General features: G+C 36.2%; 1 protein-coding gene across 5 annotated transcripts in view; it reads left to right on the top strand.

The window, feature by feature from the left end:
- The window catches only part of PTPRM (protein tyrosine phosphatase receptor type M), a 672,175-nt gene that overhangs the window by 344,439 nt on the left and 312,590 nt on the right, over window positions 1–15,146 (top strand). For 3 of the 5 annotated variants that reach the window (XM_019649948.1, XM_019649947.1, XM_019649950.1), the window contains exons 11-12: window positions 6,306–6,579; window positions 7,571–7,607. In XM_019649948.1, the coding sequence (XP_019505493.1) occupies window positions 6,306–6,579; window positions 7,571–7,607 (311 nt within the window). Of the gene's footprint in view, window positions 1–6,305; window positions 6,580–7,570; window positions 7,608–14,302; window positions 14,378–15,146 lie in introns of all 5 variants that reach the window. The other 2 variants (XM_019649949.1, XM_019649946.1) reach the window with 1 other exon arrangement.

Raw genomic sequence — 15,146 nt, 5'->3', positions numbered from 1 at the left:
ACAGATGGCCAACAGGCATATGAAAAAATGTTCAACCTCACTAATCATTAGAGAAATGCAAATAAAAACCACAATGAGATACCACCTCACTCCGGTCAGAATGGCTATCATCAATAAGTCAACAAGTGCTGGCAAGGTTGTGTAGAAAAGGGAACCCTGATGCACTGTTGGGACTGCAGATTGGTGCCCCCATTATGAAAATCTTGTGGAGGTATCTCAAAAAACTGAAAGTGGAACTACCTTATGACCCAGCAATTCCACTCTTCGGTATTTATCCAGAAAAACCCAAGACATTAATCTGAAAAAATATATGCACCCCTATGTTTATTGCACCTGTATTTACAATAGCCAAGACTTGGAAACAACCAAAATGCCCATCGGTACACGACTAGATTAAGAAGCTGTGGTACATTTATACAATGGAGTATTACTCAGCTATAAAGAATAATGAAATCTTACCATTTGCAATGATATGGGTGGACCTAGAGGACATGTTAAGGGAAATAAGTCAGTCAGAACAAGCCAAATATCATATGATCTCACTTATATGCGGAGTCTAAAGAACTGAATAAATGAGCAAAGTAAACAGAAATAGTCTCAGAGATACAGAGGAAAAACTGATGGTTGCTAGATGGGGTGGGGGTGGGGATGAGGGAGAAGGGGAAGGGATTAGACAGCGTACTTTGGTAACTACAATATTGCCACAGGCATATGAAAGACAGTTTGGGGAATATAATTAATAATGTTGTAAATATTTTGTAGGGTGTCAGATGGTCACACGTCTTGTTAGGGAGACCACTTTGGATGGTGTAGAGGCTTGATCACTGCAATGTGCACCTGAAGCTTATGTTGAATAATATTATATGTCAACTATAATTTTATATATATATATATATATATATATACACATATATAGTCACGGGATGTGGAGTATAGTGTGGGGAGAAGAGTCAATGGAATTGTAATAGATATGTATGATGTCAGGGGGAGAGTGGAGTGGTGGATTGGAGAGGGGTGTTGTCACTTTGTGAGGGGTAAAAAGTATAACAATTGCACTGTTTTGTACACGTGAAAGTAATTTTTAAAAATGTTTACAATACTGTAATATAATACAAAATAATAAGGAAAATACAAAATATAAAGAGTAAATAAATAAATAAATAAATAAAAAGTAGTGTATAATACAACGTACCAGCTAAAATGGAGGCCCATTACATGATCATTTAATTCTCAAATTTTCATCTAATCCTCATAAAATTGCTGCTTCGAAAAATTATCTTTTTTCACCCATATTCACTTAGATGGTGTTTAAATTAGAAAGTAAATTTCCTTTTGGCAATGACATTAGGCAATGTCAAATATCGTATTGTTCTAGTTAAAGTAGGGCAGTGCCTAGAACATAGTAGGTGTTCATAGTAGGTGTTATTTGTTGAGTTAATAAGTAGACACACACACAACACACAGATTAGCAAAGTTGGGGGAATAAAAGGATGGAAAGTGAGAGATGGAGATGACAGAAGAGGGTAGAGAAAGCAGACACAGCTTTTTTTTTTAAGATTTTATTGGAGAATTGGGGAAGGGGAACAGTGTTGGGGAATTGGGGAAGGGGAACAGCCAAGTTGTCCTTCAATCTTAGTTGTGGAGGGCGCAGCTAGCTCAGTTCTAAGTCCAGTCGCCATCCGGCCACCATCTTTGTTGTGGATGGGCATAGCCCACCATCTCATGAAGGAGTCAAACTGGCAACCTTGTTGTTAGGAGCACGTGCTCTCACCAGCTGGGCCAGGCAACTCAGTGGCAGCTTAGCTGGGGCGCAGCTCACTGGACCATGTGGGAATCGACCTGGGGACCCAGTTGCTCAGAGCTCATGCTCTTCACCAACTGAGCCACTCAGCCGGCCCCCAGACACAGCTTTTGATTCTATCAAGGTTCATTATTTAATTGTGGGTTACCCAGGATAAACTTAACAATCTTGCCAGCATCCTCTTATCACAAAACCTTTTTTTTTTAAAGATTTTTATTTGGGAAGTGGGGGATGGGAAAAGCGCTGGGGAATTGGGGGAAGGGGAACAGACAAGTGGCTGTCCTTTTGTTCTTCATTCTAGTTGTGGAGGAAATTGCTTCACTGGCCCAAGTTGGCACCATCATTGTGCTCTTCCTGGGTGAGGCAGATCATTCGCCAGCTTTTGGACGGCTGCTCATGGCAGCTGCTGGCCTCTCACACTGGCTGCTGGCTACACATGGTAGCCCATGACAACCCACTGCAGCAGGGGCTGCAGCCTACGCTGTTGCCGGCGACCCTTGGCAGCCCAGCTCCAGGTTGAGCTGTTGTTCAACATCTTAGCTGTAGAGAGCAGTGTCGCTGGCCCTCATATGTGGGATCTGAACTGGAGCCCTCTGGCGTCCCAAGCCAGCTCTTAACCAATGTGCCACTTGGCCGTCCCACAAAACCTTTTTATGGTAATTTCCTCCACTGTTAGCTCTTGGGTGTTCAGGAAATGCATATAAAATAAACTCAGTATTAAATCTTAGTAAACAAAGCATATTTATGAATACCAGTGTATTTCCTCTCTACAACTACATGAAATATGTAGAAAATAGAAATTACTTCTAGATTATATTATGCTTTCAAAAATATGTATTTCATGGTCACCTTATTCTAAGTATCATGAGATACAGAAATGATTGCATCATAGGCCACTTCTCCTGAACTTAGAAAATTTTTAAAGATATTGAAGAAAAAACAGAAATGATTTATAGAAATCCTCACAGAAGACATGTTTTTGTGAGTTGGAGCAGAACAGGAGTACATCAAAATGGGGGAACAGAATGTAATCCCCTGAGAGAAAGTTCATGAAAGGACCTCAGTCTTTTTATGAAGTAGGATCATCTGCTGAGAATTACAAAAGATTTCCATGTGTTAGTGAGAACAGCATTTAAATAACAAGCTCAGGTCAGGCCAGGGTAAGGAATACAAGAAAATATGTTTGTGGTAGGAGAATTCAAGATCTTGGCACTTGGAAAGTCCCAAAGTGGGTGTGCTAACCTTTTATCTAGTAGAGTTAGAATAAAGAGGGAGCTCCCTCCAAGTTGAGAAGTAAGTGATCACTGTCATCAGTGCCATTGGTCAGGAGGTTCCTGGGAGGAATCAAGAGCTGGAGAGGATACCAGCTAGGTCCTGGTGTCACTGCAGAATCCAGGAGAGTGCCCTTCCTGGGAACATTAATGACAAGGATGCAGATGGGAGAAGGAATTGACATCAAAGTTATAATCACCATCAATAGCTCCCTAGATGTGATAAATGAGAAAGAACCTCTACGTAATACTCAAACTAAATTGATTATGGGAAGTAGATGGGGACTGGTTTGTGTGTTGGGTGTGTTTGCATGAGCAAGTGAGAATGCCTATGGTACAGATGTTTCACATGAGTGCCTTAACCAGGAATTTTTGACGGGTGATGCTGGTGCTATCCTGTCTGATGGTCAAGAGACCACATCTGCTACCTAATTAACTTTGTGCCCCAGACAGAATGGGAACATTACCTCTGAACCTCAGCTTTCTAATCAGTAACTTAGGAAAATAAAACCTGCATGTGCAAGGCACCTGGCCTAGCACTTCCTATGTGAAATAAATCCTGCATTTTTTTCCCATTTGTCTGCATATTTCCACTTTTATCTATTAGGTTGTCGGAAAAGTCATGACATTTTTTCTATGCTTTTCATTGCAAAAATGCGTCATGACTTTTCCTACAACCCAATAGTATATGCGTTTCCCAGAAGTTGTTTTTAATGTGAAATTTCAAAAATCATGTCATGTAACAAATAAATTGGAAAAGCTGACTGATAGGAGGAAGCCAATGTTAAAAATTATTTTATTTAATGGAGAATCCCTTTGCCAAGCCATTTATTATTCCATGGATGTATCCATTTTGTAAAAGTTATTGTATGCTGAATAAAAATTATGAATAAAAAGTATAAAATGCACCTTAGAGATCCATCTAATTCTCTGATATAATAGGGAAAAAAATAAGGCCCAAATAAAAGAATTTAAAACCTCAGTTGTTGGCAGAATTAGGATTAGAGCCTAGATGTACATTAGAGCATATCTCACTGTCCTCCACCACTATTAAAGGCATATCAAGAGAAAAGTCTCACTTTCTCAACATCCTTTGTATTTACTGACATGCTGGATTAAACTTCTTCATGAGTCAACTGTCGTCTATAGTGGTGCTATGGTCTTTATTTGGCCTTGACCCTTTATTCTTGCTATTGTATGACCTGATATTCTTGTTAATATTTACTGCATATCTGACTACTGCAAAACTTAGTAGCTTAGAGCAATCCTTCTATTTTGCCATGATTTTGTGGGCCAACAAAAGTGTCACTGAGCAGTTCTTGCTTGCGGTCTCCTATGGACTGCCATCATCTGAAGGCTCAGCTGTGTGGCCTTCCAAGATGGTCCATGTACATGACTCTCTGTGATGCCCACTGTTGGCTGGGAGATCTTTGAGACTGCCAAGCAGAGTGCCTGCATATGGCCTCTCCAGCATTGCAGGTTCAGGGTTGTTGGACCGCTTACATAGTGGCTTGCTTCTTCTCCCAGCTAGCTTGCCTAGGGAGCCAGGCTGAAGATGCATGTCCTTCTCTGAACAAATCCTTGAGATTTACACATTGTTCCTGTGTTACATTCTGTTGATTGCGTGTAGTCATGAAGATTCACCAACCCCATTCTTGATGGTAGAAGTGTCAAAGAATTTGCAAATATCTTTCAAAATAGCCACATCTGACTGTAGATGTAAGAAATCAGGGAAAAGAGAGTGAGAAATCAAAGTCCATTTTACCTCTCTAACGTGTCCCTTGTCCTACCTTTAAGAATATTCTTTCTAAATACTTCTTTTCACATCAGATCCATCATGCAGTCAGAATTCTACCAGATTTGGTGGAGCATTGAATGTGACCAATAGAAAGTCTCTGGTGTTAGGAAATAAGAGTATATGTCCCTTTTTGTCTTTTCAGTTTACATCACTGCTCAGAATTGATTTCGTTATTACACTGTAAACCTGCTGGACTACCTGTCTACTGAGCAATCATTCTGATGTTCTACAACAGTTGATTTTTGTTTAGACAGAATTACAAGCTGAATGGCAGCTGCATTGCATTACTGTAATAGATAATGTGCTAAGTGGTTGTACTCCCAGAAATGGGTGATTTCACTGAGTGCAAATGCAAAGTTTACATGAACAAGTGCCCAGAGAGTGACCTCCCCAGGGCTTCCCCAGTTTGGCAGGAACAGTAGGCATTAATAAGTCTAGGATTACTGCATTGTCCAGGAGAGAAGCAGTGCTTTTCTGATGTGACAACAGAAAGATACATCTCTTTGCCAGAAGGACTCTCAGTCTAACCTGAATTCAGTTTTATTTTGAAAGCTGTTGTCAAAGTTTTGTTTTTGTCAGTATTAGAAACTTTTTTCAACAAAACTGCACAAATGTTCATCATTCTAGTAAATGTATATATCTTCATTAAAAAAAAAAAGTCCTTCCCTTCAAGAGTTCTTCCATTCTCTTCAGGTTACTTCAAAATTCAAAGATATTGGAAGGATGGAGAGGAAAAGATGGGAGATCCCCTACTCTGTGGGGACATCTGTCCTTGCAGATATCTTCGATGGATGATCCTTTTCATCTTATCTTTCTTTTATCATTCAAGTGGCACTGTTCATGATTTACTCTTAAAAACTGCTTGTAACTCCAAGGCCTCGGCTTTGAAATTCCAGTCCCTTTTCTCTGCTTTTCTTATGTCATCTCTTTCCCCTGACTGAATATGGTGAAGGGCAAAGGAATATAAGAAAATATCAAAGTTAAACCTTAGTTAATATGATTCATAACGCTTTGTGTTTTGTGACTTGTTAAAACTTAATGTGTTCATACAGATGTCACTGAAGAAAATAATACATTGCCTTACAATTTCATTTATTAGGTAAATTGAGTTAATTGTCTACAAATTCATCTTTAGTTACATGTGAGAAAAACATTATTTTAGTGTCCTGTTCACATAAACAGCAGAGGTTGTTACATAAAATTTTTATAATTATGGTGAATTTTGTTTCTCTCAATAAGTTGTATTAGGGGTGAGAGAGTTTTGTGAAAGATTAAACACTTTAACTCTCTTTCATTGAGCAAATGTTGTGTGAGTGTCCATTATGTACTAAGCACTTATTATTGACTATATCCTGTGTATATGTTTTATTTTGGATATCCTGTGGGTCTAGCTCAGTTATCAGAAAATATGACTGATAATACTCTTTTTTTCTAGTGTCTACCAAATAGTTGTTGAGGAAGAACGTCCTCGAAGAACTAAAAAGACAACAGAAATCTTAAAGTGTTACCCAGTGCCAATTCACTTCCAGAATGCTTCCATCCTGAATTCTCAGTACTACTTTGCTGCAGAATTTCCAGCAAACAGCCTGCAAGCTGCTCAGGCTTTTACTATTGGTGATAACAAGACATACAATGGATACTGGAACACTCCCCTCCTACCTCATAAAAGCTACAGAATTTATTTCCAAGCTGCTAGTAGAGCCAATGGGGTAAGTTTTATAGATGGCTGTTTACATAGGCGGTTTAGGGTTATTAATATGAACATAGATTAAATAAAAGAGTAGTAAGAAATAGTCATGCTTTTGTGTGTGTTTACTTTAAACAAATCCGGGGCTTTTTTTTCTTTTTAAAATTATTTTCACCTGGAGAAATTTATGAAAGGAAATGAATATATTCACATTTGTTTTAGTAGAAAGAATATATTGTCAACATGATGGTTTTTATTTTCAGTTTTTACTTGTTATCAAAAGTTGGCTAGTAATTATGCTTAGCTTACGATTTTACAGGAAAATAGCATAGCTACAATACATACATTCAGCTCATTTAAAATTGTGTGAGATTCACAACATCTGTCTTTTCAGCATATTCTGTCCCATTTCTTTGGTTCCACGTGAGTTTATGCTTCCGATAGTTGTGACTAAATTAGGTATCTTTTTTTATTCCTAAGAGAAAATAGCTTTAGAAATATGAGATGGAAACAGAATAAAAACTATGGAGGCATTTCTAATTTTTTTTCCCTTTCCTGTTCAGACCAACCCAGAGCTGTACGATAGTAAAGTCTCCTTAGAAAAAAGGGCAGATTTTCCAGATATGATAGTGGTTTCCCTCATTCACAGCATGGGTCTGGGTGTCATCACTGTTGACTTGACTTTTGCTTGTGAAAAGGGAGGAAATCTGGGACACAGAGTTCTTCTCCAGTAGTGTTTGCACAGGAAGAAGGAGGCCAGGGACACCACACCAGGCAGGGACATTTTGTGTGTAGCTCCTCATTTATCAACTGCTCCAGAAATGCCCACCACCACCAGCAGTGGAGCCAGAAGGTGTATCTGAGCGTGGTTCAAGGAGTAACCATGGTATGATTAATGCCACACTTGGAACAATGAGATATTTCCTCATCACATTTAAATAGAGCTACAGATATTTTTATTTGTTTTAAATAAAACATGAATAGTGATTTTCCCCCCTCTTTATTTGACACAGGAAACCAAAATAGACTGTGTCCGGGTGGCCACAAAAGGTAGGTTGAAATTGTGGGATGCTCTTCTAATTTATGTCCTTTAAGATTTTAGAGAGTATTTCAAAACTTCTTGAAATATTAACTTAATTGAAATAAGTGTTTGTGTGTGTGTGCATGTATATATGTATGTATTAGGATCTAATGGCAGTTAACACTGACTGGTAGTTTTTCATGAGGATCCTTTTTAAAATAAGAAGTCATATTGCTGTGTTCCAAGCAGTTTTCAATGGTTATCTTTTTAAAATTATTTTTAAATAAATTTTTATATGATTTTAGTACACATTTTTTAAACCATAGTACCATATATGGAAGTACTATATCTAGTGAATCTTCATATACAAAGTAGTAAAATATTGCCCACCATTTTTAAAGAATTATCTACTTATAATGGCTCTATACAGTCTACATGGGCTGATGATGTGTGCCTCTTGAACCTAGTAACCAGGAAATGTTATTGTGGAAATTCTGTTTCCCAGGCCTGGTTCAAATCCTGAGAAATGAGATGTAGAAGTGTCTAGGGCAAACCACAGTAAGCTCACCACACAGTACTTTCTAAAAAGGAAAGTGTAATTGTGTGTGTGCCTGAGCTGTCATGTCATCTTGTCAACCTTGCAGTGTGGTTTTAACCATTACATGTTGTGTGTATGAGAAAATGCTTTGAGAAATGTAAAAAGGCTGCATTAAAATGAGGCATTATAAATTGACACTTGTAGTTAAATACACTCTTTCAGACCATCAGAGTGACCATGTGTGCAATGAGGAAGATTGTGTGATTTAATTTAGACATCATGGCAAGAAGGTATCATTGGATCTGTGGCACTAGATTTAATCAGGTGCCAGGTAGTCACTTGATGAGTTCTGTTAGATAAAAATATTTTGTTGTTTTGTTGTTTAACTTTCAGGCACCATAGTCTGAATATATCATGGGTGTCCATCTGCAGTTTCAAAATTCTTATTGCACTCTTATTTATGAAGATACATGACCTTTATATTCAGTTAGCTTGGCAAATATTTCTTGCTTTCATGTTATATGCCACACATCATGTGAGGTGCTTACCTCATTTGTATTTTGTCTTCATGCACTCATAATTCTATTTCTAGGAATCTATTTATATTGATTTTAAAATTCAATTCTTTATATCATATTACCTGATTAAGTGCCTTTATTTCTAGGAATATATTAATAATAAATGAAATTAAAGACATTGATGCATTTTGTAAACTGTAATACACTATTAACTATTAATTATTACAGTATTATGAAGCCCTTGAATGAGGTATTGATGTTCTTAGACCTCCAGGTCATCGCCCATGCTCAAATTCTTTATTGAATTCTGCATACCCTTGTGGTCTCAAAAAGTAAATCCAGTTCCACAGTGCCTAATTTATATTTTTTTTTTAGCTGAGCCATCCTGCCACCTGTTGGCAGCTCAGTGACAGCTCTGCTTGGGCCTGGCATCGAACTGCTGTTGTTTAGAGCTTGCACTCTTGAGTGAGCTCTTAACCAGCTGAGCCACTCGGCTGGCACCCCATGGTGCCTAATTTATAATGCCTTGTTTACCATCACAGCTGAAAATCACTTTCATACACATATTTTCATTTATTTCTTTCACATTACTTTGAGAAAGGAGACGGGTATTGCTATTTTTATTTTTAAGATGAAGAAAATGCATGGCTTGGGAGACAAATTGGCTTACCAAGTTCACTGAGGTAATAATCTATGGGTCAAGGCTTGAACCCAAACATTTGGACTCCTACCTCCAGTGTTTCACTGTACCTCATGGCTTTTTACCGGGCAGAACCCCTGGCCAGTTATAGTATGGCATTGTATAAGTATCTGCCCTCCTCTTTATTAGAATTGAATCCCTGCCCAGTTTACTCCAAAAACAATGAAATATTTGTCATCCTGTTCATTTACATAGCTAAATATTATATAAATAACACGCTAGTAAATATGGAAATCTGACGTTTGCTGTTTTCACAATAGATTGAATTAGATGGTGATTTGAATCATTTTCTTCCATCAGCTAGATTTAATCAATATTGTAATTTGGTTTTCAATTCACCAAAGGATGATTAAGCAATTAGATGACCTTACTAACTAAATATTCCCCATTCATATTTTCTGAGTCATTTGCAAACATTTACACAGCCACAAACTCTGTCCAAACAACCTGTTCAGGGAAAAAGGGAAACAAATTTTAATATTCATTACATAACATTGTCCTTTCTATTCATAAAATCATATAGGAGGAAACCTTGGGAGATATTCTCCTTCCAGGCAAAACTGCACTATTTGGTGCTATTTATTTTTATTAATTTCTACACGTACAGATTCTGCAACCTCCCTTTACAGCAGTTTAATGTTTCACCACCTTTGTAAAAACATCATTTTTCCTTATTCGTATTAAAAATTATTTTTGCAGTGTAGGAAGCAATTCCGTCTTGACTACTTAGTCAAAACAGAAATAGGCAGTTCTAATAATTTTGTTGGTATCATATAATGAAGATGTTTGAAATTTAAAAGAGTTCAAACATCCTGACTGGTTTTTTGCCACATGTTGCTGACAGCGTGGTGTCTTCATTGAATTTTCACGTACTGAATTACTTTCCTAAGCAGTGTTTTAAATTTATAAAGATTTCAATGTGCTCATGAAACAATTATTGACAAGCATATTTGTAGAAAAAGTATGGAGGAGGATATTTCTTCACAAGGAACTAATTTGTAATTTCAAGTACAGGTATGTCTCTTAAAGGTATATTTCATACTATTTATAAATTTAATGTTGTGATTATTTTAATCATATTCCAACGGTGTATTTTGACACTAATCATCTCAAATATAAAGCCTCATAAAAAGTAAACACAGGAAATAAACCTAAGGTATGTTATTACATATCTTTATACATATGGGAGGTTGCCTATATTTTTATGTATCCTCCTTTAATTTTATACACCTAGATTCCTCATAGGTATATGTTACTGTATTTTGATTATTCACTATGGGCAAATTCATTAGAGAATATTCTATCTATTGAGTTAAATAATAAAAACACCATACAATGACAGAATATATATGATGTTTGGATGTTGTCCTCCCAAATATAAGATTCTTTTTTTATCTATACAGTGGAGTAAATAGTAGCTTTGAGTTATTTTTTTAGAATCCTAATTTTAATTTTGATTTTTAATCACATTCACATTTTTATATTTGGATTCTTTTCAAGACCACTTGATCCAGCTGTGTCTTAGAAATTAGTGTATGTGTTTTTGTTTTCTTTAACTCTTATATAACTTATGGCTGCCTCATGGTAACTGGTAGAATTGAAATACTTTTTATGCTAGTGTTAGAAGACTTCATTGATGATCAGTTCTAAACTGACAGGATACATGTAAAAATCAAAATCCGTTTGTTAGTAAATTAGATGTCTTGTATTAAACAAGGTATATTCATTCTAATTGATATAACAGTTTTAACTGTATACTTTGCATCAATTTTCCATAAAATAATCTTTTCCATAACATGGTCCTTGTTTTCCCTTGACAATGTAGTCATTTGGGAGTTTTCTTGTTATACATTTATTTTAAATGTTAAGCATAGTGTAATCTGTGAGACTTCCAAGTAAAGATACACAAATATATTACCTTTAAAATTTTGAGGGTTTTGAGTTCATAATAGTTTTAGGGATTTTTGTTTGATTGTATGTTGTTTTTAGTGTATTGGGTCGGGGTATAGTGTTAACTTGTTCCTTTCCTTGCTAAGATTTGGCTAACAGCAGTATAGCTAGAAATCAAAATAAAACTGCATAAGAACATATGCTAAATTCTCTCCAAAGGTATTATCATAGTCAGACTATAATCCTTAAACAACCTTAAATATTAGTCTAAGGTCATATTTTAAGGTAAATTTTCTATGCAAAAATGCTTCTCTGTTTTTAAGTTTAATATTTCATTTAATGTGCATTTGTACTGAAATGTGCATATGCTTTGCTAGAAGACCTTCAGGAAACTTTGAAGGATTTCCATTGTTCTGATACACTTTCTAACTATATTCAGAAATTTGAATGTTTCTTTTTTTAATCACTAGGCTTTTTGAGAAGTTTCTCTAGACTATTTTCCTGTTCACTGTTTTGTTGAAAGAAATATCATCCTTTCTAGGCCACAATGCTACAGAATGAAAGTACACTGACAAAAGAACTGAAAAGAATATCTGTTGAGATGTAAAGCTAATTAAGATTCCTTCTAATTACTCACTCATATTCAATGCAGGAGAAAACAAATTATATAGTAAAACCACTCACACATGCTAATCTGCTAGCATTGAGCTATGGATTTAGACATAGAAACATAAATGCAATATATATTTGTCATTCAGCATTTTATAGAGACAATATTTTCTTTTCTTCATCTGCGATAGTCTTCATAATGTACACCATGAGTACGTTAGGGCCCCTGAGAAGTTCCTAAGGATAAGAAACGTGTTTAATTTTGTTCAGCCCTATGTCTCCCAAATTAATTTGACCCAGAATCATTTTTCAAGGAACCCTAGAGTCATGTAAAACACAGTTTGGAAAATATTGGTTCATCAAATTCTAGAAGATCCCACCACATATAACTGAAATGGCACTTTGGAAGTCTGATATACTGGATGCATTTTTTACTCTTTCATGTGTACCTTTATGCCTAAAGGAGACCCTAAATTTATTGGCACCAGAAGTTTCTTAAAAGCATAAGATTGGAATTTCTGACTTCATTTTAGTAAATTTAGCGATGTTCTCTTTAATGCATTCTTACAGATATTTTAAGATAGAGGGAAGCAATATTTTATGTAAAGGGCACATGATAAATATTTTGGGCTCTGTGAGCCAAATGGTCTGTTTCACATCTACTCAGCTCTGCCAGTGCTGTGCAAGAGCAGCCATCAGCAGTGTGGACACAAATAAGCATGACTGTGTTCTAATAAAACTTTATTTGCAAAAGCAGGTGGAGGGCCCGCTGACCTGTATTATATGTAATTTGTAACATAATCAAGTTTTTTCCTTGTAAGTAAAAGTAATAGTCACAAATGAATATTTTACAAGGCAGAATGTAGAGATCATATAAAAATCCTTCCTAATATCTTCCCAATGTACTTTTGTTCATGCGAGTTTTGAACATCAGATTTCAGTTAACTTTCCTTTCTAGTTGTGAATACATGGCTGCCCAACATAGCTATTTTCAAGTATCTTTTTGTTTATATTGTTTATTTTTTTCAGTGTTTGATAGTTCTGTTTTGTATAAGACAATATAATTTTTCTCAAAAGTAGAGTAGGTACGATTTTCCTGTAAGTAATGAAAAACCACACAGGAATGTTGGCCGAACAACAGTAGTCTAGGAGCAAGCAAATGTTATATGTATGAACTTGGAATTGGTACCAAGTTTCTAATGAGTCTGAGAAATAACATTTCACTGTTCACAATTTATTATATCAGTATGCAAAATTGCACACTATGTCATATCAAGAAGAGTATCCCTGTAATACCCTGGGAGTTCTCCATTCTCTGACCAAACCGTTAGTTTTATTCATCTCACTTAGCAAGACTAGAAAGTTTCATTAATAATTTTTGAAAGACAATTATGCCACTTTTAAGCCCAGTTGTTGAGTTTTTTAGTTACAAGGAGCAGCACTGTTTGAACAGTGCAGAGGGATATTTCAAAATATTATGCAGCAGCAGTTTTGGGTTTAATTGTCTGCAGATGGTGGATGATCAATTTTCCTTACTTGCTGCCACATTTCTAATAGCACTCAGGCTGTTCCATGTAAATTAGTAATATTTCATGAAAGCCTGTCCTTAATTTTTCAGTATTTTTTCTTTGCATCGTTTTCTAGCTGCATCATGTTAGAACTGATATTTTAATTTTCTTTTTTCCCCCCAATATCTGTGTGTCATAAATGTGAACCATTTAAACACAACTGCTGAGCTGTGTAGACAAACCAAGAAATCCGCCTGGTCCACTTCAAGAATCTAAATCATTTCTTTGGTCACATGTTAACCATGACAACTACAGCAAAGGCGATTAGCTTTATTATTATTTTTTTAAACGATCCTTTGATATTCATTTTTTTCACTCCCTTAATGTGACAAAGTGAGATTCCTAAATGGAAATGCTCTATATGAAATGTAGTTATCAGAGAGGTTTCTCTACATAAGAATGTTTTTAGTGAAAAAAGATAATATTCTTCACAAAGGTGATTTTAGCAAGAAGAGGAAATATTGTGACTTAAGCAGCAGAATTTTAAATAACCTAATAAATTGTAAAAGCCTAAAGTTTGGATGATCAGAATTAATAATGCATCTTTATACATCACACTCAAAAGCAGTTGGAAACACTGTTCAGCCTAGATCCCTTTTTAGGACTTTTTTTTTACTTTTTTTTTTTTAGCTGATCTTTCCAAAAATCTCAGCCAAAGCTTACAACTGTGTCATAGTTAGAAATCCAACTGCCTGACTAAAGCTTGTTTAAGGGAAAACAATTCAGAAAATTCAACACCTTGCTATGGGTTTTTCGTTTTTTTCTTCTTCTCTTTTTGTTGTTGTTGGAACAAAGTTGAGACAATGTGATATACTGATCGAGATTCTCCTTGCTAGCCTAGCTTCAGTCTGGCTTTTTCTTCCCTCATGCATGCTGACCTGGGAATCTTCCTTTGCCATAGCTGCGATAATCGTGACTCAGCTTACAACACCTTACATTCGCATCGCCCCTGCCGCAGGCGACGACCAACTGACAGGTCAGATGTTCAAGTATAGATGAGTCATCTTGCCCATTTCCTGTTCATTTTTCTCAGCTTTGTTTCCCCTCTACATTTCCTCCTTTGCTTAAAGCTTGTTTACAATGTTTCAGACTCTTAGTACAGACCTGTGCCCGCGTTAAATGAAGTGATGTGCTTGGCCCCTTCTCTGTGCACACTTATATCCATGCATTAAACACAACTCCGCTGCATGTTTCCATTGTGTGTTTGATGGTATGTTCCTTTCTAGCCTAATGTGATATAGAAATGAAATTTGCTGGACTTGCAATAGCAATGACAATAAACATGATTTCAAACAAAGTACATAAAGATGTGTTCCCAGGAATCCAAATTAAACTAAAAAGGTCTTGCAATTTGAGGGTGAGAAAGGTTTAATTTCCACCTTATAGGGTCTAGTTTGCACAGACCTTTAGCAATACACAATCTTGTCTGCCAGTGTAATGAATTGACACCACTCAAAGCTGTTTGGGATAACGCTGTTCACACAGCCTCTCGTGTACATACAACTTGAGCACAGCTAATGGCATTCCTTACAGATCCTTGTTTCAAAGCAAAGTACTTACATAAACCAGTGGTACATCTACAAGATAAGTGCATTGAATAATTTAGGGAAGTTTTAAAAAAAAATCTAAATGACTTAGAGTCATGGAGTTGAAGTGTGTGCTTCTTTATACCTAGACAAGTCTGCTTGTCCATGCCTACTGCCTCGAAAGGTATATGAACATCTGTATAAGCCATATAGGAAAAG

The sequence above is a fragment of the Hipposideros armiger genome, unplaced genomic scaffold (assembly GCF_001890085.2).
Source record: "Hipposideros armiger isolate ML-2016 unplaced genomic scaffold, ASM189008v1 scaffold_136, whole genome shotgun sequence".
Classification (NCBI taxonomy): domain Eukaryota; kingdom Metazoa; phylum Chordata; class Mammalia; order Chiroptera; family Hipposideridae; genus Hipposideros; species Hipposideros armiger.
Note: the sequence above shows the minus strand (reverse complement) of the source record. Positions and strands in the feature narration are given on the sequence as shown.